This window comes from Leucopleurus acutus (genome assembly GCF_964270905.1).
Source record: "Leucopleurus acutus genome assembly, chromosome: 20".
Lineage (NCBI taxonomy): Eukaryota > Metazoa > Chordata > Mammalia > Artiodactyla > Delphinidae > Leucopleurus > Leucopleurus acutus.
Window position 1 is genome coordinate 14,670,514 of NC_139162.1, and position 26,038 is coordinate 14,696,551.

General features: G+C 40.6%; 1 protein-coding gene across 2 annotated transcripts in view; it reads right to left on the reverse strand.

The window, feature by feature from the left end:
• Positions 1 to 26,038, reverse strand: part of PHLPP2 (PH domain and leucine rich repeat protein phosphatase 2) — a gene marked incomplete at both ends in the record, with an annotated part of 69,466 nt that overhangs the window by 12,631 nt on the left and 30,797 nt on the right. The window contains 10 exons of one of the 2 annotated variants that reach the window (XM_082863053.1): positions 347 to 547; positions 2,859 to 3,014; positions 4,312 to 4,407; positions 8,083 to 8,143; positions 13,295 to 13,497; positions 14,765 to 14,995; positions 15,373 to 15,519; positions 17,295 to 17,449; positions 19,138 to 19,263; positions 24,984 to 25,174. In XM_082863053.1, the coding sequence (XP_082719179.1) occupies positions 347 to 547; positions 2,859 to 3,014; positions 4,312 to 4,407; positions 8,083 to 8,143; positions 13,295 to 13,497; positions 14,765 to 14,995; positions 15,373 to 15,519; positions 17,295 to 17,449; positions 19,138 to 19,263; positions 24,984 to 25,174 (1,567 nt within the window). The remainder of the gene's footprint in view (positions 1 to 346; positions 548 to 2,858; positions 3,015 to 4,311; positions 4,408 to 8,082; positions 8,144 to 13,294; positions 13,498 to 14,764; positions 14,996 to 15,372; positions 15,520 to 17,294; positions 17,450 to 19,137; positions 19,264 to 24,983; positions 25,175 to 26,038) is intronic. The other variant, XM_082863054.1, reaches the window with a different exon arrangement.

The following is a 26,038-nucleotide window of genomic DNA, read 5'->3' on the forward strand; positions in this document are numbered from 1 at the left end:
AAATTAATGGACTCAACAGTATTTTATATATCAGTGCTGAAAGGAGAAAAGAAAGAATTATCTTCAGAATTTAATTTATTTCATAAGCCTGTACTTTCTAGGTTGAAAATTCTTAGTCCACTATTAAGTAAATAGAACTAAGAATTAAACACATTTTAACCACCATGTCTGTGGTTACTGATACTTAACAACAGGGTACAGATCTTCCCATTCAAGTAGTAGAATCACAGCACCAGTAAGTCGGTCAACATAAAGCAAGAGTACCCAGTAAAACAGCTGTGATGTAGTCTGACAACTGCAGAATCATGTTATGTATCTGATACGATCAAAGTTCGCGTTTGCTTACCTTGCAGGAAAAGTCTGTAGCTGGTTGTTTGCAAGATGCAAGATTCGCAGGTGCGGGTGCCCCACCAGGACGGGCACACACTGATCTGTCAGGAGGTTGTTGGTCAGGTAGAGCAGCTGCAGTGCACTCAGACTCTCCTCCCCAGTGCAAGCAGAGGGCAGAGACTCCAGACTATTTGCAGATGCATTCAAGTATCTGAGACTGACAGAACACACGCAAATCATTTCCTTTATGGCTACTGGTTGCCTTCTTGTGTGGAAACCATCATGCCATCTCAGTATGTAACACTGCCTTTCCGTGCTCCCAAACTCATGACAAAAGTAATTTCCTCCAGGTAGTTTTCTCTGATTGATCCTACCCAAACAAAATTCCTTCTACTCAACTCATGTAAGCCAAGCACAGAGGGAAGAATGCAGGCTTAGTTGTGTTCCCGGGATTCTGTGGTGGTCTAATTCTAACACAGCTTCATGTTTTACTGTCTGCATGACCACCGAAACGATGTTGCTGAGTATCATGTGCACAAATATATGAACTGTGAGAACACCCTTTAGAAAAATGTTTGTCTGATTTTAATAGGATCATATTTATTTAGCCAATCCCCCTATAGTCCCCTAATAATGGGCATATCGGCTGTTTCCAATTGTTTGCCATCATAGGCATTATAATGAGCACCTTCGAGTCCTCACCCAATTATTTCTTTAGGCCATATTCCCAGAAGCAGAATATGTGGGGTCAAAGGCTACATATATCTTTAAGATTTTTATACATATACTGACAAAATGAGCCCCAGAAAGGCTTTATCAAATTATACTTCAGAAAGGCTATGCCACTAGAAGGACATACGATTGCATTTGCTCGCACCTTTGTCAACACTGAGTATCATAATTCATTTTAATCTTCACCAATCTAAGAAGTAAAACATGGTATGATTTTAAAAATCTGCCTAGCATGGTGTTTGGTACATACAGAACATGCTCAGCAAAAGGCAGCTAATATTATTAAACTGTGTTCTTAAGTCTTCTTCAAACTGTATGATCCACATTGCGAATTAGCTTTTAAGTTGTTGAGGGAACTGTGTGTCTGTTTGTGTCTTCATATATCCCAAAAGTGCTCCATGCAGAGTTAGTATTAAATATTATTGACAATTTGCTACAACTGCTAGGTAACTTCCTTACTAAAGATTCTAGAGCTGAAACTAATTTTATTCAGACTGTCATCAGAATGAAATGCACTGTAATGCATTACTAACAAATACTTATTAATTAACAAATGTTACTGCACTAAAACTTTCCAAAAAGAAAATTTCCCTCAAATGTTTTTTTAGAATTTCCAAAGATTTTATTTTTAGGAAACTCCAACCAAGCATATTACACATTAAGAGATGTATTAACTGACAGAGAACAAGCCAGACACTTGAGGGCTAAATGCTTTTTGTGTGCCTCCTGCCGCCTAGTTCAATTACCACTGTTTCTCTCTGCTTTCTCCACGTCAGAATTGAAGAACAATACTGCCTTCTCCATATTACAGAAAACTATAATTAAAAACCAATTTTCATTTAATGGTGACATACGTGTTAAATAAACCTGATTACAGGTATTAAAATAGGAAGACATACTATTTGTTAATTTACAATGAGAAAATAATACTTTTGGAACAACATAACTTTAAATGCACAGTTTTCAAAGTAGGGAGTAAAAAAGCCCTGCAAACAAAGAATATAACTTAGTGATAGCTTAGCAAAGCTAGAAGCAAAAACTAAATTAACTTCAGTGGTATGCCCGTTTCTCCTAATACAAAAGCTGAAAAGTACCCAAAGAAGCTGTAACAGAATGCTGAAACCTCTATTTGAAGATCAAAGAGGCTTTCTGAGATGAAAGCCTGAACCTTCCTAAGCTCTTTAAATCTGTTTACAACACTGTAACTTCCTAAGTACTTGATGGTTATTTCACCTTTTGAGTTGAAGATTCCTGCCTCATAAGGCAGTGTCATGGGGCTTCCCTGGTGGCGCAGTGGTTGAGAATCCCCCTGCCAATGCAGGGGACACGGGTTCGAGCCCTGGTCTGGGAAGATCCCACATGCCATGGAGCAACTAAACCCGTGTGCCATAACTACTGAGCCTGTGCTCTAGAGCCTGTGAGTCACAACTACTGAGCCCGTGTGCCACAACTACTGAAGCCTGCGCGCCTAGAGCCTGTGCTCCACAACAAGAGAAGCCACTGCAGTAAGAAGCCCGTGCACTGCAACGAAGAGTAGGCCCTGCTCGCCACAACTAGAGAAAGACTGCATGCAGCAACGAAGACCCAACACAGCCACAACTAAATAAATAAATTTATATAAAAAAAAGACAGTGTCATATTTTATTCCATACAAATTGCAAGTAAATCTTCACCCATAGCTGGATTATGAGATAAACACTCTGTAAAGATGGTTCCAAATGTTACTCCAATGACAAGTCCAGGCAATTTGCTTAGCCAATGATTCTGCTCTTCCAAATAAAATCTACAGTACTTACTTTAAGGCCTTAGAGAAGAGGGTATCTGGCAGCCTGGTGAGCAAGTTATGCTGAATATCCAACACCTCGAGAGGGATGTGCTCCACCAGTGCTGGAAGGTTCTGCACGTGATTGTGTCCCACCATTAGTTTTCTAAGACTCAAGCTACTAAGGATTCTAGGGGGATAGAGCACAAAGAAACAACAAAAAACGGACTTAAATCTCTCTTCCTGAGTCTTCCCTTGGCTATTTAACTAAAATCAGTAAACTAATAGAATTGTGTTCTTCTAGACAGTATAATCACTGACAGGTGCCTGAGCCAAGAAAGCAGCCACAACCATATGTTTACCCACCACCCACCAGGAAGTCATTCAGGTCATTCTGGGAAAAGGTGAATTAATGAAAGCACACAGCCCAGAACACATCTAAACAAAAAAAGCAATTTGTGTAATAAATCAATTTAGATTTTAGGTCTAGACAGATAGCACCAAAAATTCAGTGAATTTATTATTAATATAATTGATTATAATAAGCTAATAACAAAATTTATTATAACAAACACTACTCCTTATTCAATTCTTAAAATGTGCCAGGACATTTAACTGTTAGGTCCAGAAGGGTTAAGTGACTTTGATTTGCCAAAGATCTCACATCAAATGTAGTAAATGGTATAGTCAGGATTTGGATTAAAGTCTGACTCCAAAGCTGTGTTCATACCTACTATGCTACAAACCCTCTAATTTACTTTTAAAGACTCCACTAAGTAATAACCTCACATTTCACATCTTGGTACTTTTTAATATACCCCCCCACACCTCCCAACACCTTCATCTTTCCCCTCCACATACAGAAATCCTACCATCTTATAAAGGTCAATTCAAACAGGCATTCTCCATGTAGCATTCTCTAATTATCCAAAGTTCTGAATTTCTAAAACATTTTATTTATATAGTGTAGTGACCAAGGGTGAGGCTTTGGAGTAAGAATGACTACTCCATTCAAATGCCAGCTCCTATCACTTCCTAGTTAAGTGCAATGTTGGACAAATTACCTACCCACTCTAAGCCTTAGTTTCGTTATTTGTAAGAGGAGGATAACAGCACTTATAAGGTTGATACAGGATTAAATAAGATAATGAAAGTGAAGGTCTTAGAACATTGCCCAGTTCATAATAAATCATCCAATACAAATGTTCTATTATCACTATCATGTCATCGACCTATGCCAGCAACTCTTGTTACATTTTATCAGTTATCTCTGCACAGGTCACCCCAACTATCTGTTTACTAAGTTCCTTGCAGGCCAAGACTATGCCTTAGGCGTTACTGTATTCTTTACGGCACTCACGCTGCCCTGCACTTAGCAGATACTCAATATTTACTGAACAAATGAATCTAAGTACCCTTGAAAGGCAACCCAAATATAGGAAAATTAATTAAATACACACATAATATATACGTTAACACATGCATACCTCATAGGAATCTCTGTCAGGAGATTATAGCTCACATCTAATATTTCTATCTTCTTTGCTTCACAGGCCCAGTCAGGGACACACTCAAGCAGGTTTCTGCAGAAAATAAATAATTAAAAGGCATCATTTAAGATGATGAGTGGAACTCATTCCATTTCACTAGTCTGTAATGTACCGTTAATGGTCCCCTGAGCTCCCTGAGGGCAGAAGCACTATCCCCAAGGCATCCCTGATGCTCTGCCTGGAATACAGTAGGTGCTCAATGAATGTCGCTGATAGAAATGTGGAGAGAGACAAGCACACATACATACCTGACACTGGATCAAGCGTGCTGCGGGCTCAATGAAGATACAAAAGCCTTCGGTATAGAAAAGCACATAGGTGGTGGGGTGGGATGGGATGGGGAGGAAAGCCTTAAAGGAAGAAGAGGCATTTTAAACAAATCTTCAAAGATGAGTAGGATTTCCTCAAGTAATGATGCGGGGAGAAGAGAAGCAAATTCTGGGAAAAAATGAACGAAATGAATAAAAGTGAAGAAGTAAGGACAAAAGATAACTAGTGGGGGAAAAGTTCCGGATCATTTAGAATGTGAATTCAAATATTTACTAGCGCACTGGGCAGATATTCAGTCACAGGAATTTATTTTCAGATGTTACTGAGCTTCCTCAAGCCTCAAAGTACCTACTGATCGATGGATCAATACGATGAGGCAGAATGAAATAAGTGCTGTAAGAGAAACGCAGATGCTGCTCTGACTGCTTAGTGAAGGAAGCACTTCAAGGCAAGCTCCCTAAGAAATATGACATCCGGAGTAGAATTTGAAGAATGCTGTACACACCGGAGGTGTGGTGGACATTCCAAGCCAGAGGTGACAACATGAGCTAGAGCACAGAGGCAAGAAAAGAAGAATAAGCAGTTTGGTGATGCTGGAACAGCCAATACAGAGCACAGAGTGGGAAGAAACAAGGCTAGAACTATCTGATCATGTCTAGGAGGTTGTGACTTTATCCTGCAGACGTAGGGGGATCGCTGAAGGGTCGGTGAGCAGTTTTGCACTTTTAAGAGCTCGCTCTGTGCATACACGGAGGTCTGGTTGAGGTGGTGATATTAGTAAAAGGAACCGTAATCAGGAAGCTGTTATAACGAGAATTCCAGACAGGGAATGATGAGGGCCTCAATGAGTAGTAACACACCTGGAAGGGAGGGGAGGGGCGCCAGAAACATGTAGGAGACAAAAATCAAAATGACTTGGAGATGGATTAGACATGTGAGTGGAGCAGAGGGAAGAATCAAAAGTGATATTTAGGCTTTAGCATAGATAACCAGAGAGGAAATCCTATCCAGAGAAAGGACTGATAAGCTCCAAATGAGGTTGGGAATCATGAATTTCAGTGGTGTCCATCTGGATCTGATTGTCTTATGATAATGCCAAAAGCCAAAACAGAAAACAAGACAAGTTAAAGTGCGGGTGGAGGGGTGGATAATAAATTTAATTTTGCACATATTTGAGGTACTTGGAGAAGTACAGGTTGAAACATCTGTTATGAAATTGGACATACAGGTCTGAGGCTAAAGGAAGGAGGTCTGGACTGGTGATCTGGGTGATGCTGACATTGAAGTGTAGTGAAATCCTGGGAGTAAATGAGATCATGTCAAATGAGAAGTGCAGTGGGCCAAAGAGAGACCCTGGGATAACTGACCTTTAAAGGGCTAGCTAAAAAAGAGGAGTTAAGGAAGAGACAGAAGAAATGGTTAGAGCAGCATGAAAAAAAATCACACTGTCTCAACCAGCCAAGGAAACAGCACATTTGAAGAAAAGAAAACAAGATGAACAGTGTCAATACAGAAAAGTTCCACAAGAGGAGATCTAAAGCCAGTTGTGGTGGGGTGAACAAAGGGGAACAGGAAATTGAGCCAAGAAATGCAGATAATTCTTGAGAAATTTGGACAAAAAGGGATGAGAGGGATAAGGGAACAGACAATAACTAGAGGGGTTGCAAGATAAAGGGAACATTTTTTGTTTGTTAAGACAGGAGCTATGAGTGTGCGTAGAGACCAAGGAAAAGAAAAACACCAGGGCTTCCCTGGTGGCTCAGTGGTTGAGAGTCTGCCTGCCGATGCAGGGGACACGGGTTCGTGCCCCGGTCCGGGAAGATCCCAAATGCCATGGAGCGGCTGGGCCCATAAGCCATGGCCGCTGAGTCTGCGCGTCCGGAGCCTGTGCTCCGCAACGGGAGAGGCCACGGCAGTGAGAGGCCCATGTACTGCAAAAAAAAAAAAAAAAAAAAAGATAAAAGAAAAACACTGAACACGCGTGAGAGGAGGAGGAGGAGGAGGATGACTAACAGAGCAAGGTTCAGAGCAGTGGGAGTGCACGGGATCAAAGGCACAGATGGCTGGACTGGCCTTTAACAGAGGAAAGAAGCAGAGAACGGATATGAATCTACATGAATTTACGCAAGGGGGTAGGAAGCTGAAAGAGATCACCCATGATGACCTCTATTTTCCCAGTCAAGTGGGAAACTGAGCCCTGGAGCCAAGGAGATGAGGGGCAGTGGGGCTGAGAGAAGCCAAGCAATTTGGAACAGATGTCAGGACACTCAAAGGAGCTGACGGCAGAAGAGACTCCAGATGAGGCTGGAAACTAAATACATGATCTTCTTCAGTAATGATCAAGCTCAGTGGGGAAGGTCAATCTTAGTCTTGATCCATGTTGGGGTTTTGATGGGAAGGTATGACAGAAAGAAATGGATGGAAGGGAATCTAGAACAACAGCTTAATAATAATGATGATAAAGTAACAACAACAAAAAGAAACCTGGCTATCACAGCTTATATTTCTTGAGAGACTCATTTTATGCCAGGCACTATGCTACATATTTTGCGTTTACTGTCTCCTTTAATCTTTTTTTTTTTTGCGGTACACGGGCCTCTCACTGTTGTGGCCTCTCCCGTTGCAGAGCACAGGCTCCGGACGCACAGACCAAGCGGCCATGGCTCACGGGCCCAGCCGCTCCGCGGCATGTGGGATCTTCCCGGACCAGGGCACGAACCCCTGTCCCCTGCATCGGCAGGCGGACTCTCAACCACTGCGCCACCAGGGAAGCCCTCCTTCAATCTTTATGAAAACCCTGAGCATATAGGACTCTGTCCACTGCCCCTTGTACCTGCTTCTAGCACTCTATACTCACAGCACTTATGATGCTGCCCTCTTACTGCTTATGTGATGGTCAAACTCTCCACTAGACTGTAAAACTCAGCCAGTGACTCCTGAATGCCTAACACAGTATTAAAAATGAATGAAGGAAAGAAAGCAAACTTCATTTACATTTGTTCTTGACCACAAACAGAAGAAATAAAATCCTGAATATAATTAATATCTCTCTGAAAATCAGATTAACATGGGTCACAAGAGTATCAAATAAATAAGAGAACAACATTTTAAGTCACTAAAAACCAAGAAGTATCTGATTCCAATTGGAAAAAGAAAATCACTGCCATGGAGGGGAAAGAGATCTTTGTTTACAACTCATGCTAAATCCACAAACTTTAACGAGTAATTCAGAGGCACCTTCCTGTTTCAAGAGGACCTTCCTTTATCTAAATAGCATGGCCATTAAACTTATTCCTTCACTCAACCTTGGCTCTTCTCCTGGTTCTCCAAATATTTCAATGTATTAGCATTTCTTGTACCTCAAAACTGTGCAAGTGCCCACAGACATCTCTTAAATACAGGAATCAAGCAAGCACCACCCTCATGAGACACACTCACCGGGAGAGTTCTAGAGAAGTGAGCAGACTGGGTACTGGATAGACATTCACTGCTGTCAGCCCTAATCAGAAAACAGATTGGTGTTAGTGACGTTCTCCAAAGAAGAATGTAACTGAGAGTAAACAAGGGGGAAAGCTAATGAAAATTGATGTCACCTACTGACATGAACTAAAGATGAAAAACAGTGGGTATCACAAAGCACCGAGCTGATCTCCCTGTGCTACACTGCTGCTTCCCACTAGCTACTTTTAATTAATTAATTAATTAATTTTTGGCTGTGTTGGTTCTTCGTTGCTGCACTCAGGCTTTCTCTGGTTGTGGTGAGCGGGGGCTACTCTTCATTGTGGTGTGTGGGCTTCTTATTGAGGTGGCTTCTCTTGTTGCAGAGCACGGGCTCTAGGTGCACGGGCTTCAGCAGTTGTGGCACGTGGGCTCAGTAGTTGTGGCTTGTGGGCTGTAGAGTGCAGGCTCAGTAGTTGTGGCACACGGGCTTAGCTGCTCCGCAGCATGTGGGATCTTCCCGGACCAGGGCTCGAACCCATGTCCCCTTCACTGGCAGGTGGATTCTTAACCACTGGGCCACCAGGGAAGCCCATTCCACTAGCTACTTTACATTCGGTAGTGTATATATGTTGATGCTACTCTCACTTCGTCCCAGCTCAAGAGGAAGGGGATCCGGGGACGTGTGTATGCATGTGGCTGATTCACTTTGGTGTGCAACAGAAACTAACACAGTATTGTGAAGCAATTATACTCCAATAAAGATCTATTAAAATTAAAAATTAAAAAAAAACAGTGGGTAACTCACATTGACTAACTTTATTTAACTGCTTCATCCCCATTTGAAAACCAAATACAACAACTAATTGGAGGATTTTGGGTACTGCAACGGAGTCACACTGGATCAGGCAGCTGTTAAATGTTAATAATAATTGCTTAGCTTATTAACCTTAAAAATGAATAACTGAATTTTCCCTGGCAACATTTTAATTTTTTTTTTTTTTTGCAGTACACGGGCCTCTCACTGTTGTGGCCTCTCCCGTTGCGCAGCACAGGCTCCAGACGCGCAGGCTCAGCGGCCATGGCTCACGGGCCCAGCCGTTCCGCGGCATTTGGGATCTTCCCGGACCGGGGCACGAACCCGTGTCCCCTGCATTGGCAGGCAGACTCTCAACCACTGCGCCACCAGGGAAGCCCAACATCTTAATTTTTAATTAAAGCAAAACAAATAAAGAAAAGTACAGTAACCTTAAATGTATAGATCAATGAATTTTTACAAAAGAACACACTGGTATAACCAGTAGGCAGATCAAGAAACAGAGCAGTACCAGCTGCCCGGAAACTTCCTCTCATCCCCCCTCCCTCTAGTCACTACCCCACATACAGATTACTTTTACCTATTTATATGAATATACACATCATTATATATAATTTTTTTGTCTGGCTTCATCACTGAACATTGTGCTTGTGAGATATTTGTTCATATTAGTGAATATGATTGTAGTTCATCCATTCTCATGGCTGTATAAAATTTTTCCTGGGAATATACCACAATTTATTTACCCATTGTAGAGTTGATGGGCATTTTAAGTCTTGTCTAGCTGAGGGTTACTATGAATAGTGCCTCTGTGAACATTTTGTCCACGTCTTTTGTGGACTAACATAAGCATTTATGTTGAATACAAGCTTAGGAGAGGAACTGCTGAGTGAGGTGGGTGCATATGTGTGACTTCAGGAGATACTACCATGCAGTTTTCCAAAGTGGTTGCAACAATTTACATGCCCAACAACTGGCACTGGTATTTTCAGCCTTTTTTATTCCCGTCATTCTGGGAGGTGTGCAGTGGTGTCACAGTGAGGTTCCAATTTGCATATCCCTGATGACCCTGGTGTGATGGCACTTCCTATGCTAGCTGGCCATTTGGAAAAATTCTTTTGTGAGGCTGAAAGCTGAGTTCTTTACTTTTGAGGTGTCAAAACCTCAAGTGTTGATGTGAATTCTTCCAGGTTGTACAATTTAAGGATTCTGTGAACAGAACAAGCCCCATTAACAGTACTGTGACAGAATCTACTAGGAAGGTCTACGTGTATGTCAATGGGTCTTCTCCCAGAGGGCCGGTCATTCAGAGTCTCTAGATACTTTAAGAATACACATTAGGCCTGATAACAAGTATTTCCAGGACAAAAGAACTACTACCATCTCACAACATGTATAAACAGCACGACTCAACAAACAGCCCTAACAATTAATCTAAGCTACAATTTGAAGCTTCTATAACATGATAAAAGGCAATGAAAAGAGAAGTCTTAACTCTCTTTTTTTTTGGTACGCGGGCCTCTCACTGTTGTGGCCTCTCCCATTGCGGAGCACAGGCTCCGGACGCGCAGGCTCAGCGGCCATGGCTCACGGGCCCAGCCGCTCTGCGGCATGTAGGATCCTCCCGGACCGGGGCACAAACCCATGTGCCCTGCATCGGCAGGCTGACTCTCAACTACTGCACCACCAGGGAAGCCCCTTAACTCTCTTTTATCCTAATAATATATTTTAGCAATACAGAAAAGGGAATAAGGTAATGAATATTCTTTCACCCATCACCTAGCTTTTAACAAATCGTGACATTCTGCCTTATATGCTTCAGCCTTTTTAAGAATCAAAACGCTGCACATACCAAGAGGCAAACACCATCCGGAATATGATTTTTATCATTCCCATGGATTCTTTCATACTGTCATGGCATACTTAGAGCTAAGCAGACAACATTTTTATGTGTTTTAAAATTTTATATAACTATCATAGTGTACTCAACCACTGACTCCTGAATACCTAACATAGTGTTAAAAATAAGAAAGCAAACCTCATTTATGTTTATTCTTGACCACCAGTTGAAGTAATAAAATCCTGAATATAATTAATCTCTCCCAAAATCAGACCAATATGGGTCACAAGAGTATCAAAAAGGGGAACAAAATTTTAAAAAGTCAGAAAAACCAAGAATTATCTGATTACAATTGGCCAAAAGGAAATAACACCATGGAGGGGTAACAGACTTGGTATCTCATTCTAAATCCATAGGCTTTTATTTTTTTTTTTTAATAAATGTATTTATTTATTTATTTTTGGCTGCATTGGGTCTTCATTGCTGTATGCGGGCTTTCTCTAGTTGCGGCGAGCGGGGGGGCTATTCTTCGCTGTGGTGTGCGAGCTTCTCACTGCGGTGGCTTCTCTTTGTTGTGGAGTTTGGGCTCTAGGTGCACAGGCTTCAGTAGTTGTGGCACGTGGGCTCAGCAGTTGTGGCTCGTGGGCTCTAGAGCTCAGGCTCAGTAGTTGTGGCACACAGGCTTAGTTGCTCCATGGCATGTGGATTCTTAACCACTGCACCACCAGGGAAGTCCAATCCACAGGCTTTTAGAATGAGTAATTCATAGGTACCTTTCTGTTTCAAGAGGACCATTCTTTTCACTGCTGGATATCAAAATATGCACTTTCTTTTTTTGCTCAAAAGATTTCTGAGATTTATCCATACTAATACACAAAGCTCTAGTACATTCATTTCCATTGCTGTGCAATATTCTATTATATAAATTTATCATTGCTTTGTTTACCCATTTTCCTATTTATAGTCATATTTTTAGTTTTTTTCACTATAACATACAATGCTGTGATAAACATTCTAGGACACATCTCCTATGTGAGTGTCTGGGAGATATTCCAAGCAGGGAAGCTGCTAGAACACGGGCTCTGTGTATCTTACTTCTCTGACACCATCATGCTGCTCTCCATGTTGGCTTTACCAACTCCCCCTGGCAGCGTTTGAGAGGTACTGCTTCTCCACATCTTCAGTAAGCACTTAGTGTTATTATTTTTATTTGATGAGTATAAAATGGTATTATCTAAATTTGCATTTCTTTGACTGATACTTAGTGAAATTAAACATCTTTTCCTTTACTTCTTTAAACACAGAAAAAGTAGTTACAGTTGACCCTTGAACAATGTGGGGGTTATGGGCACTGACCCTCTGTGCAGTTGAAAATCCGCATATAACTTTATATATATATATATGTAAATACTACAACACTACACAATCCGTGGTTGGTTGAATCTACAGATACGGAATCACGGATACAGAGGGCTAACTGTAAAGTTATACTCCCACTTTTGACTGTTTAGAGGATTGGTGCCTCTAAACCCTGCATTATTCAAGGGTCAAATGTATTTACTATTGAAAAAAATCCATGTTTAAGTGGACCTGTGCAGGGAATCCCCTGGCTGTCCAGTGGTTAGGACTTAGTGCTTTCACTGCTGTGGCCCGGGTTCAATCCGTGGTTGGGGAACGAAGACCTTGCAAGCTACACAGTGTGGCCAAAACAAAACAAAACAAACAAAGCAAAAAAAAACTGTGCAGCTCAAACCCATGTTGTTCAAGGGTCAACTATAATTTCTGTGGTAAAGAAGAACTCTCTATAAACAGAATGGCCTCAACAAATATGTGGCCTTTTACACTGAAAAATATTCCTGGGGCAAACAAATCACTATTGAAATGAAGGGCTTCTCATTCTGGAACTGAGGCAGCACAAGGTTTTAGACTAGAGATTGGCAAACTTTTTCTGTAAAGGGCTAAATATTTAGTAATATTTTGGCCTTTGTGGGCCACGTGGTCTCTCTTAAAACTACTCAATTTTGCCATTGTAGCATGAGAGTGGTTAATACGTAGACAAATGAATGTGGGTGTGTGCCCATCAAACTTTATTCACTTAAATTTGAATTTCATATAACTTTCCCATGTCAAAATTATTCTTCCTTTGATTTTTTTAAAATCCAACCATTAAAAAATGTAAAAACCCATTCCACGTGAGCCATACAAAAACAGATGGTAGGCCAGATTTAGCCCCTGGGCTGTAGCTGGACAACCCTTGTTTTAGACCATCACTGATATTCTCTTTTGAACATGCTTGCCCACCCTCCTGACTTCCTGTCATTTTGCAGAATGCCTCTTATTATTATGTTCACTTAGTGAATCTCAAATTGTCCTGCAATGTCTTTTTATGCATATCTCAACCACTGAAGTGTTGACGGCAAACTTAAAGCTAGGTCTCAGTGAACCTCAAACTCCACTTCGCAGAGTATCTGAGGAACACCCCAGATGCCATCGTTCTTGGAAAGCTTGGACAAGAGCTACAAGAGGAAATACAGGAGACTGGGTAGAGAACTCACTGTTCGAATTGGCGTAGAGAGCTCGAAGGGAGAAGCCACTGAGCGTCAGCTCCCTCAGCTGGTTCCGCTCACAATGCAGCTGCTCCAAGTTGCACAAGGAGCTAAGATCTAAGTCAGTCAGCTGATTGTCCCGCAGATCCATGTGGGTGATGTACTTATTTCCCTCCAGATTCTCAATAAACATGGTTTTCAGATGGTTCATCCTTAATATTCAGAAATAAGAAAATCATTAGAAATAAATTTTACTAAATGTGCTGACCAAAAGAAAAATAGAAGTATGATCCTTTTTTCTCTTTCCTAAACAGCATAAGAATTTCACTACTTGCCTCATTTTGCAAGGTAGTAAGTAAATAACCACAGATAGCTGTACCTCGAGTTCTTTGTTTATAAACTGAGTTAGAGACAATCCAGATTGGCAAATACATGTACAAATTAAATAAAGAGAAAGGAAAGGGGACCATGCCCACAAACAGTTTAAAACTTGCACCCAAATACAAAGTACATTAGGTAGGGATGAAGGAATAGGTCAAAGGAACAAGAAGATGAACATAACTTGTCGGGTTAGGAGTAGCAAGGCATTCACGGAGTAAGTACTGGGTAAGAGCAAGAGGAAGCAGTCATACTTCCTCTCACTGCTCTGCCTACTCTCTCTAGTGCTAAGATTCCCATTACCTCAATTAATGAAGAGGAAAATACTCTGTATCAATATGGAATAGTTCAAGGGCAAATTACAGAAAATGACTTCTTCTTTGTTCTCTTCTATATAAGTATCTGATTTAATGCATCCAGGCCTGTTCATTTTCCTGCATTTCAGTAAATTTTTCTGTTACTATGTCTTTATAAGGGACATCGATGACTTAGTGTAAATGACAGAACATCCAGTATGTGTGTTTTACTAGCTTCCTTTAGGAAAAGATTATAAATAAATAATAAATTTAAAAAGGGAATAAAACTCTTATTAAAAATTGTTAGTAGTAAAACTGTTAACATTTTAATTATAATACAATAGCTATCAAGAAGCAACCCAATGATTCAATAGAAAAATGGTCAAGTTTATGGAAAAATACAAACTACCAATAAGTATACAAAAAGACACTCAACTCACTCACCATAAATGCTGATTAAAACAATGAAATACTATTTTCTACCTACTACATTGACAACAAGGAAAAAGACTGCTAAAATCCAACAAAGACTGCTAAAATCCAACGTGATAAGAATGTGACGAAATTGGAGTTCTCATAAAACATTGCTGGGAGGGTAAGTCAGAACAACCTTTGTCTCTACCACATGGTACACCTACCTCATTCATAATCTCTCTGCCACTGAGTGAAAAATGAAGCTTAACTACAGCTTTGAAAACATACAGTGTTCTAAAAACCTAATGTTTTAAAAAGTCTTCATTAAAAGAAAACGTAAAGGTCCATTACAGGTCAGGTGAAAGGAAGGCATGGTGAAGAATGACCTCACCTCAAATCCACATGTTTGACGTGGCTCATACAGTTCAGCACCTCCAGGTTCAGCACTTCCAGTTGGTTTCCTGCCATAACCACTTTATCTAACATAGTGAGTTTCTCATAAACCTTGGGAATTTGACTAAAGTTGTTGAAGGAAATACCCAGGGAGGAAAGCTGTTGCAGATTTCCCAATTCTTCAGGTAAAGTAGTCAGAAAGTTGCCATCAAGACAGAGGGTTTGAAGACTGCAGGAAGAAAACAAAACTTGATGAAAAGTTTTAACTGGAATGGATAGAACTAGAATTATGGATTTTGACTTGTCATTAACTTATTATGAATCCAATAATGATAAAATGCCCTAGGTCTATCTAAATAGAGTCTTACTAAGATAACTGAAATACAGATGGTCCCTCTAACATCAAGGGTAATCAGAGCCTCTGCTGTTAAAACTGAGGGACTAGTTACTTCTGCAGGCAAGTAGCTGCTGCTGACCAGAATCCTCATAATTACATGATTTATTTCACTGCAAGAGCTCATGGAACTACCTTCATTCCAAATGCAGACAAGTTCCTTACGCTGCAAACACAGGAAAAGACAAATCTAGTAAAAGTCAGATACTTACTTCAGCAGATTGCCAATCTGACTCGGCAGGTCGTGGAATCCATTACAGGAAAGGTTGAGCTCGGTCAGGGTAGAAATTTCACATAACAATACAGGAAATGACCCAAGCTTATTATGGGACAAGTTCAGGCCCTTAAGCTGAGAAAATCTAAAAAGCAAAGGCATATTATACTACTGAATGAAAAAGTGATCTATTTTAAATGTCCATCAAAGAATTTGTTCTGCAAATATTTACTGAGCACTCAGTATGTGCCGAACATTATGTGTGGCATAGACACTAAGATAACTAATACCCAGTGCAAGCTGTTGAGAAAACCAGGTCTGGTGCGACAGGAGTTGTTCTCTCTTCTCCTTAAAAATGCAGAAAATCTTGAAAAGCTCACATTGGTACAATTATCTTCTATCAAAATGAATCAATCATTATTGATATGCTTCAAATCTTTTCCTTTATTAAATTTCTACGTGCGATATATGAAAGCCTTAACAATAATTAATCAACCCATGGACACAGGAATAGCTAACAAACGTTCAGATCAAATCCCATTATAAGCAATTTCTTTTTTTGTACTGAAACTATGCTGGCTCAAAAGTCACTTGAAATGAATGGGCCAGTTAGAGCTTAAAAATATGTTGGTGATGCTGAGTTTTACTGTAACGTGATGATATACAACATGAACTAATTTTTAATGCTTCAATTTTTTTTTGTAGAAGTATCTATATAATGTCTCACTGAGAGATAGTATCATCATAAATTGGATCCACAGGAGTCACTCCTGTAATTCTACTTAGAAGTATTATACTTCATTACTATACTATTACAAGACGGTAAGCCTGAGGTGGTGTCCTCCACGATGATGAACTGTATCATCTGCTTCTAGATTTGAATCCTTGGTACCTCTCTCTAAGGTTCCTCTTCCAAAATTTCAGCTTGAGTACTGATTGTTCCTTCGGCTTGGCACCTTGACTTCCAAACTGCTAATCCAGCCCTCAAACTAGATTAACCCTCTTTTCATAGAAACAGAAGGAAATACTAGAAACCCACTTCCTTAAAATTATAGCTTGTTTTTATTTTTAAATATCAATATTATTAAAATAATTATTTCATTACTAAATATAGGCTTATATTTGAAAACCTTTGCAAAACATTTCAGACGAGGTAAAAATCATGCTTTCTGAAAATTATTCTAGAAATATTAGTTACTAAGTAGATAAAATATGTCATTTCAATGTGCATTTATCTTTTTAATCACCATATAATTTGAATGCTTTAATTTCCAATTTCTCTCCTCCCCACAAGAAGCCCAGACAATTACTTACACCATATATTTATTCACTTCCGTCCATTTTTAAAGGGAGGAAGGAGATGAAATGGGTGGAGGGTGGAAATGGGGAATATATTCTAACAAAGGAGATGGGAAAATATATGGGTCATTGTCCCTTAGGACTGAAATGGTTCCTTTATTAGAAGAGAGAGGTTTCATAGCTGACAAAAGACTTCAGAGTTGGCAGTAGCAGGTGCAAAGGAAAGATAAAAGCCCTAACCTTGGAGTGGAATTCTTGAAATCTGGCCTATTTCCTTTAAGTTAGTTAAGTTTGAAACTTCTGATTCAAAAACTTCCCATATACAGAATCTCTCGATTTACCCTGGAGGCAGATCACGCATTGCTGTCAATGACATATAGAAAAGGATTATCCAAACCAAGGGCAGCTCAATGTTGCCTCCGTAACAGAAACTGTGCATCTACCTTCTCTTGTACAGAGGGGAAAAGGGGAGTGGGAAAACTGTGAATAACAATTCTTACTTCCTCTTCAAAACGGAGGGGAAGTTTTCAAATATATATATGATGGTAAACATGCTCGCTTATAGGTACTGATTACGATTCAGTTTTAGTAAGCTAGTCTGGAAACCTATGCCCCACATACTTGTAGAAAGTGTCAAGGCCCCCTGGTCTTTCTAATTGCATGAAGTTGTGTCGCAAGTTGAGGTAGGTGATATCTTGACTGTAGAAGAGATGCTCAGGAACCTCCTCAAGGCTGTGACACGAGAGGTCCACGGTACTGATACGCTGGGACACCACCTGGACAAGGTCAAAGAGAAGAGCCATCTGAGCCAGCCCCAAATGTTTCCCACCTAGCAGAGGACAGGACGGCATTGACACAAAAAGGCACTGATTAAAAAGATGGGAGGGACTTCCCTGGTGGCGCAGTGGTTAAGAATCCGCCTGCCAATGCAGGGGATACGGGTTCAAGCCCTGGTCCGGGAAGAAGCCCTTAGACCACGTAACAACTAAGCCCCGTGCACCACAACTACTGAGCCTGCACTCTAGAGCCAGCGAGCCATAACTACCGAGTCTGTGTGCCACAATTACTAAAGCCCGCGTGCCTATAGCCCGTGCTCCGCAACAAGAGAAGCCACTGCAACGAGAAGCCTGCACACTGCAATGAAGAGTAGCCCTCGGTCGCCCACACACAGCAACGAAGACCCATTGCAGCCAAAAATAAATAAATAAATAAATTTATTTATTTATTAAAAAAAGTAAGATGGGAAAGAAAAGAAAGGTCATGAGATCCGATTATTCATTTATAAGAAACAGTTAATTTTTACTTTTTCCTAAAACCGTGAGATGCTTGAAAAACAGAAAGGTATAAGCTGTAAAGTGTCTACAAGTAAAAGGTAAAAAAAAAAAATACAAATCATAAAGATGGAAAGTTAACAGTTCATGCAGGAAGTTAAGATGATTCAAAGTAACTGTACAAAACTTTAGGAGGGAGTGTGATACTGAAAGACACAGCCTTTTGCAGCCGCACAAGCCCTGTTCCTTACTTGTGCAATTTCTTCATCTGTCACGAGGAAAATTAAATAACCAAGCACACAGCACCACTGCTTAGCATGCAAAAGGTGCTCAAAAAATATTAATTTCTCTTTACAAGGGCAGAAGAATGAAATAGCTATTTAAAATTGAAACTAGTTTTATTCAGAGATTTTATACCACCACAAGTACAGAAAATCCAATAAAGCCAAAACAAGATTTATATTACTATAATAGTAGGCTAATACAACATGGACTGTGAAAATGGGTCTAAAACAAACAAAATATCACTGCAAAAGTCATTCATGTTTTGATGGCATGTCATTATACTGAAACAATCCTTCATGAAGCTATTTAGCTCCATAAAGAAAAATGTGTTTAAATTCTGAAAAGATGGCTAGGAGAACAAGAGAATTTGGAAAATGAAATACAATTTTAGAGCACTTCATCTTTAAAGGCTAGGAAAGCAGAAATTATGCTAAAAAGCCAATTATCCTCAGCATACAGGAATAATGGTTTGTGACAGGATCACAGGCCATGTCCCATCAATAAGTTCAAATTTAAAGTGGTTCATCAAAGCTGTGCTAAACACATACAGATACACTAGGCTATGAGTTAGGGAACAGCTCCATCTATCATTGACCACTATGGTCAAGGGAGAGTCATTTGAATTTCATTGTGTCTCAAATCCTTCAAGGCCCTCTTTTTCACAAAGATGGTATAAAGGTAAATGCACCTGAAAACACTTTTGTAAGCATTCTGTACTATGCAAATATAAATAATAAGTTAAGGATCTGGGAGAATTCCATTTCATTCACTATGTACTCAGAAAGGCCTAGAGTGATGTGCGTAAGAATTATAATTTGATCTCTTGGGAGTAAGTTCAGTTTCAAAATATACTTCTGTTGGGTTTCTCTGCTCTTATCTCCACATCAGGAGGTCTGACAGCTTATCACCTTGGATGATTGCCGCTGCCATCTCTGGTACTCAGCCAAAGTCTCAAAGCTGACGTGATAGGTCTGAGCTTGGGCTCCAGCTGAGCTGAATGCAAGGCAGTACTGACGTCGCTTCACTTCTTCTACCTGAAGAAGAGAAGGGGAGAAAACCAGAACCAATTAAAGTAAACAATCCCAATCAAAAATCAAAGGACAATAACAAGACAAACAACTCAATTTTTTAAAATAGGCAAAAGATCTGAACAGATATTTCTCCAAAGAAGACAGAGGAATGGCCAATAAGCACACGATATGATGTTCTACATCATTAGTTATTAGACAAATGCAAGTCAAAACCACAAAGTACCATGTCACATTCACTAGGATGGCTAAAATCAAAAACACAGATAATAACAAGTGTTAGGTAACAAGCATTAGCAAGCATACAGAGAAACTGGAACCCTCATACACTGCTGTGGGAATGTAAAATGGTGCAGCCACTTTGGAAAACAGCCTAGCAGTTCCTCAAAAGCAACCGTGCGACGCAGCAATTCCATTCCTGGTATATACCCAAGAAAAGACGCATCCACACAAAAATTTCTATGTGAATTATTAGCAGCATTATTCATAATAGTCAAAAAGTGGAAATACCCTCAATGCTCATCAACAGGTAAATGTATAAACAAAATGTAGTACATCCATACAATGGAATACTACTCAGCCGTAAATGGGAATAAAATACTGATACACACTAAAACATGCATGAACCTTGAAAACGTTATATTAAGAGAAAGAAGTCAGTCACAAAGAACCATATATTATATGATTCCACTTATATGAAATGTCCAGAATCAGTAAATCTATAGAGACAGAAAGTAGATTAATGGGTGCCTGGGGCTGGAGAAGGAATGGGGAGATGACGGCTAAGTAGTGCAGGGTTTCTTTTCAAAGGGTCATGAAAATATTCTAAAATCGATTATGGTGACAGTTGTACAACTCTGTGAATATACTAAAAGTCACTGAATTGTACACTTTAAATGGATTAATTGTACACTATATGAATTCTGTCTCATAAAGCTGTTTAAAAAAAAAACCAAAGGGGGAATTCCCTAGTGGTCCAGTGGTTAAGACGCCACGCTTCTTCCACTGCAGGGGGGCATGGGTTCGATCCCTGGTCAGGGAACTAAGATCCCGCATGCCGCACAGTGTGGCCAAAAAAAAAGAGAAAAAAACAAAGGAATACTTATTTAACAGATATGTTGAAGGAGTAGGATTCATAGGGCATAGCCATAAGTAAATTTATTTATTACTCCTTAAATCACAAAACAATCTCAGTTTGATAATTATCTGCTGAATGAATACTTTTTACTATTGTGGGTGCTGGGGACATAACAGGGGAAAAAATTAACAAACCCTCTGCCCTCAATGGAGTTTATATATCAAAATGGTGACATGAGAGCTTCCCTGGTGGCACAGTGGTTAAGAATCCGCCTGCCAGTGCAAGGGACACAGGTTCGAGCCCTGGTCCGGGAAGATCCCACATGTTGTGGAGCAACTAAGCCCATGCACCACAACTACTGAGCCTGAACTCTAGAGCCCGCAAGCCACAACTGCTGAGCCCGTGAGCCATGCACCTAGAGCCTGTGCTCCACAACAAGAGAAGCCACCACAACTAGAGAAAGCCCGCGCGCAGCAACGAAGACCCAATGCAGCGACAAATAAATAAATAAATAAAAAATGGTGACATGATATAGCATAATATGCTAAAATACAGAATGAGTAACATGAAGAAAAATAAAGCAGGGTACAGGCTTGGAGGGGAACAGGGTATGTGATCTGAGTTATGAATAGGACAGTCAAGGAAGGACTCACTGAGGAGGGAACATGTGAGCAAAGACCCCACAAGTCTTTTATTTTATTCAGGAGCAAGGTGTGGAAACCTCCTGGGGAAGGAGCATTCCCAGCTTAGCAACAGTCAGTATGAGTCCCAGTAATGCAAGAATGCATGCCTGTTTCAGAACAGGAGAGTCTGCAGGCCCACATGATAAAAGCCAAAGTTTCCACTTCAAGGGTAAAATTGCTCCAACCCTTTCCCCACCACTGCGGCACACTGGAGGTAGCTGCCTGCCTGCAAGGGGTACCTTGGCCTACTTTTTGGACTCACCTCCTCCCTTACTTACTAGGTGCTGGGATAGAAGCCATTTCTGACTCCCTCCATCATTGAAGTGGGGCAGGAGGAAGGACAGGGAAGACGCAAGCCCAAAGGTTCTTACTAGACTAGTAGAGTCATAACCTGACTTCACACTCTCTGGGCCTACCAGATTTTAAAGGGGATGATCTTCCTCAGTAGGGTCCTTTTGAGGGTTCTTTGGATACCCGGCCCCCCCAGTCCAACCAATGATGGCTTCTCACATACAGATCCCTTGACCAGGCTAATGCATGCTATTCTAGCAGGTGACCACTCCCTCCTCAGACCTGAAGGAATCTGGTGGTCCACTGACAGCCCACCCTCCAGTGAAGTCTGTTTGCCCCTCCAGGTGGCCCCACTGGACATATTCTAAGAGAATCCACCCACCTACCCAATGGCTCCTGCTCTCTCTCAACCCATCTGGGTCACATACTAACAAACCCAGAGTACACAGTGATCCCAACACATGAGTTAGGCGCTTTGCTCTATCACCAAAGCAGCCGGCAGCTTATCTTTCGTCCTCAAGACTTCCTGGTTAGAAGGCAGGACACCAGTGCACTATGTCCCCCTTACTGCAGGGGACCCATATCAGGCTCTCTTGGGTCCTTTTGAAACCTCTTTCACTAGGCTTGAGGAAAGAGGCAGAAACCTCCCTCAGTACCATTTGGGGTGGTGGCAGGGATTCACTGCACAACAGCTCTTTTCAACAACCCAACCTATATAGCTTTGATGAGGATGAAGTCTTTTTATAGTTATGGAACCACTTACATCTTTGTCTGACATCTCACTTTAGTATGTCATAGCTACTGAATCTTGGTGAGTCAGCTGGAAACTTCCAAGTTATACTCATAAATCACTTATCCCAAAACTGCATCACACTTTCCTTACTGAACACACCACCACACCTTGAATACTATTCAGGATAGTTTGAGCTTTAGTTGTTTAAATTTATATTTAAAATATTAAAAATTTTAAACGTTTTTACAATCAATATTAAATTTACTACCATATTTTGTCAGTGTCTGTGCTCATCATCTATTTATCTCATGCCTTCCCTTTGAATTTACTTTCCTTTGTTGTTTTATTTCTTTTTTTTTGTTTGTTTTTTGGAGGGGTGTTTTTTTTAAATTTTTTTAAATGAAATTCATGTCCACTCTTTTATTTATTTTTGGCTGCATTGGGCCTTCGTTGCTGCACGTGGGCTTTCCTTAGTTGCAGTGAGCGGGGGCTACTCTTCATTCTGGTGCACAGGCTTCTCACTGCAGTGGCTTCTCTTGTTGCGGAGCACGGGCTCTAGGTGCGCGGGCTTCAGCAGTTGTGGCGCACGGGCTTAGTTGCTCTACGGCATGTGGGATCTTCCCAGACCAGGGCTTGAACCTGTGTCCTCTGCATTGGCAGACGGATTCTTAACTACTGCGCCACCAGGGAAGTACCAGTCTTTTTTTCTTTTTTTGGCTGCACCGCGGCAGTGAAAGCACCCAGTCCTAACCACTGGACCGCCAGGGAACTCCCTCATTAGTCTTTATATGTCTGAAAATGTTCTATTTTGCCTTGACTTTTGTAAAGTCAAGTAAAGACTACAGGTTGACATTTATTTTCTCTCAGCAATTTTGCAAATAGTCTTCTACACATATTGTTGATGAAAAGAAAGCTGTTGTCAGCCTGTCAATTCTTTGCAGGTAATCTTTTCTTTCTGGAAGCTTCTGTGATTTGCTCCTTCATGTTCTGCAATGTGTCTACATGTCAACTTATTTTTATTTATCCTGTTCAGTACCCAGTGTCTTTTCAATCTGAACACTCATGTCTGTCTTTATTTCTAGAAAAATCTCAACCGTTATTTCTTCAGATATTGCTTATCCATTCTCCTTTACTCTCCTCTCTGACACTGCTATTAGATGTATACTGGACCCTCCCTTATGGGCTCTCTTATACGTTTTATCTGTGAAATTCTTCAGTACGTTCGTTGGTTCATTACATTCAGCTGTGAAGTAGTGGCTTAAAAACACAGCATCAGTCCAGGAGTGCTACAGCAGCTCTGCCCTGCCACCAGGGGCCCAGGCGCCTCCTGCTTTCCAGAAGGCCACACTCAGCAAATGCCTGCAGTTTCCAGCCACCATATGACTGCTCCATCTCCAATACCAAGAGACTATGTTCCATAAAGGAAGGAAACGCAGGGCAAAGGGTCAAGCCATCCACGTCTCTCCCACTTTAAAGGCCTTTCCCAAAAGTCCCACCTGCAAACTTCTGTTTATATTTATTAGCCACCACTAGCTACAAGGGAGGCTGGGGAGTTTTTGATCTTGGTCACATCACCACCCTGAACACAATTCTATTCTATTAGTGAGGGAAGAGAGAGAACGGACAAGAATTACGTAAATGGGAGGTTTGTTTTTCTTTCTTGCTCTGTTTCCCACTTCCTCTCCGCCAATCCTCCAACCTTGTCCTCACTCACCTTCTCCCTTTGGAGAAATTTCACTTACTTTCTTCACTATCCTTCAGCCCCCAAGAATAGAACCAGGTCTCATACTGGTAGTAGTGGGTTCCTGTTCCACGGATGATACTGGAGTGACACACATTCATTTATTAGGCCAGGTGGGGCTTGTTCATTTCCTAGTCACAGGGCATACAACTGGGTCCACGCATTTGTTTAGAACCACAGCCAGGAACAAGCCTTGGTTCCAGTCAGTGGTTTACAGAAGTTTTTTGTTTGGGTTTTTGTTTTTTCCCAGCTTTTTATCAGGAACAAAGAATACCACTCATTTCCTAGCTTCCAGCAATAAGCTTGGGCCAGGTTCCCCATCATAACCAGAGTACTTTTAGACCCAGATACTTATAGGAGCTAAACCCCTAGGCTGCCACCTTTCAGACCCAGAGCCCAGTAGGCCCTCACCACTTACATTTCTATTCCACATTCCTAAGTCCAGCTATGTCCTTTCATATGTTTATATTTTAAATATATGTATTTTATCTATATTGCTGTGTATCTGGATCAAACTGGCTATCTCAAAGCATGATTCACAAAGTCATTTTGTCTGGAAGTTCTCTTCAATTCAGATTGTTTTATGATCTTCAAGATTCAACATAAAGGAAATAAAATTATGTATAACTTCATATAAACATTATCTGTTTTCCAGACTTGGAACTGCCTTTCCTATGATGGGGAATTCTCTAGTACAGATGCAAGAAATGGCAGGTTTCTCTGGCTGCTGGGTAGGAGCTTATGACCACTCCAGACTCTGAATTTCAGTCTAACAGGGGAAAAAGAGAAACAGGAAAGAATCTATTTTGGAGGAGATGCTAACAGCTACTTCTAGTTTACAAAGGCAGCTTCTAGTGGTAGCATCCTCTGTCTACTCTTGGTGGTACCAATGAGAGAGCATTTATGCCTAGCAGTGGACGCAGGGTTTTCTCCAACAGACGGGTCCTGCAGCAGAATTTGGGGCATGGATAGTCTTTGGACCTCCCAGGGAGTCCGTGATGTACATGAACTTGTTTTATGCTTAAATTAGCCTGAGTGGTTTTGTTTAAAACTAAGAACACAAAAACTTTGTGACGTAATCTTTAATAATGCTCATATTGGTTTATTTGAAAAGATGTGGAAAAAGCTCTGAAAAGCATATGTGATATTTTTTTAATTAAGATGATTAGAGGAAGAATAATTCATCTTTGTGAGTCTTACCTTTCCCCCAACCAGAGGCAAAATGTGCATCTTTCCAGTCTGACAATCCTTCACTGAGGAAACGATGAGGCAGGTGCCACAGAGAACAACCAGGCGTTCAGCCCACTTATGCAGCTGGGTCTTTCCCTTTCGTACATTATAGATGCCAGACAGAAGGATTCGATCCAGATGATCCATCTGGCATGGTTTTTCTGAAAAGAAAAGAGTACTTCAAAAGCCACCATTAAAGTAGCATAAAAATAATGAAAGGGAAAAAGAAAGTATTACACGTTAACATTCAGCAATCCTAATACAGATTTAAGTAACCAAGCAATATAAGTATTACAAAATAAGCTCTCAGTCTTAAAATGTTGTCCATCCCTAAGTTACATAATGGGAGCACTACAAATTGTGGTCTAGAGAACAACATGTTATTTTGGATGCCATTGTTAATCCTTCTTCCAACAGTCATATCTCCCATGTACACAAAGAAAGACAGAATGACAGAGTGGTTAAGATCATGGACTTGGGAGTCAGACACTCAAACCTGAGTTTGAATCTTGGTTCTGCCACTCACTTTGTTTCATTGAACTAGATAATCTCACTGACCTTGACTTTCCTCATTTATAGAGTTTGGATCTTAATACTATCTACCTTCAGATGGTTCTTGTAAAAAACTAAGATAATGAATGTAAAATACTAAGCATAGTTTTAGATGCAAAACAAGTATGGAATAAGTGACAGCCACTGCTGTGCTTAGTCTATTCTAGAATGAAGAAATGAACAACTAGTTCTGTAAACAACTAGTTCTGTACACAGAACCCCCTAAGGGTTAGGGTTAGGGTTGGGGTTAGGTTTAGGGTTAGGGAACGGGGACGGTTTAGGGTACTGCTGGTCTTTGTGAAGAAAAGCTTTCGGCTGATATTTCAGTCAACTATCCCAATCCTGGTGGCAGAAGCAATACATGCATGCAAGAGCTTCTCTATTTTTTGCCACCCTTTAGAAATCTTTATATGACTGAGGTATAGTGAACAAAACAGAGCATTATGACAGAAGAGATGTTCTTGGTTAAAGCA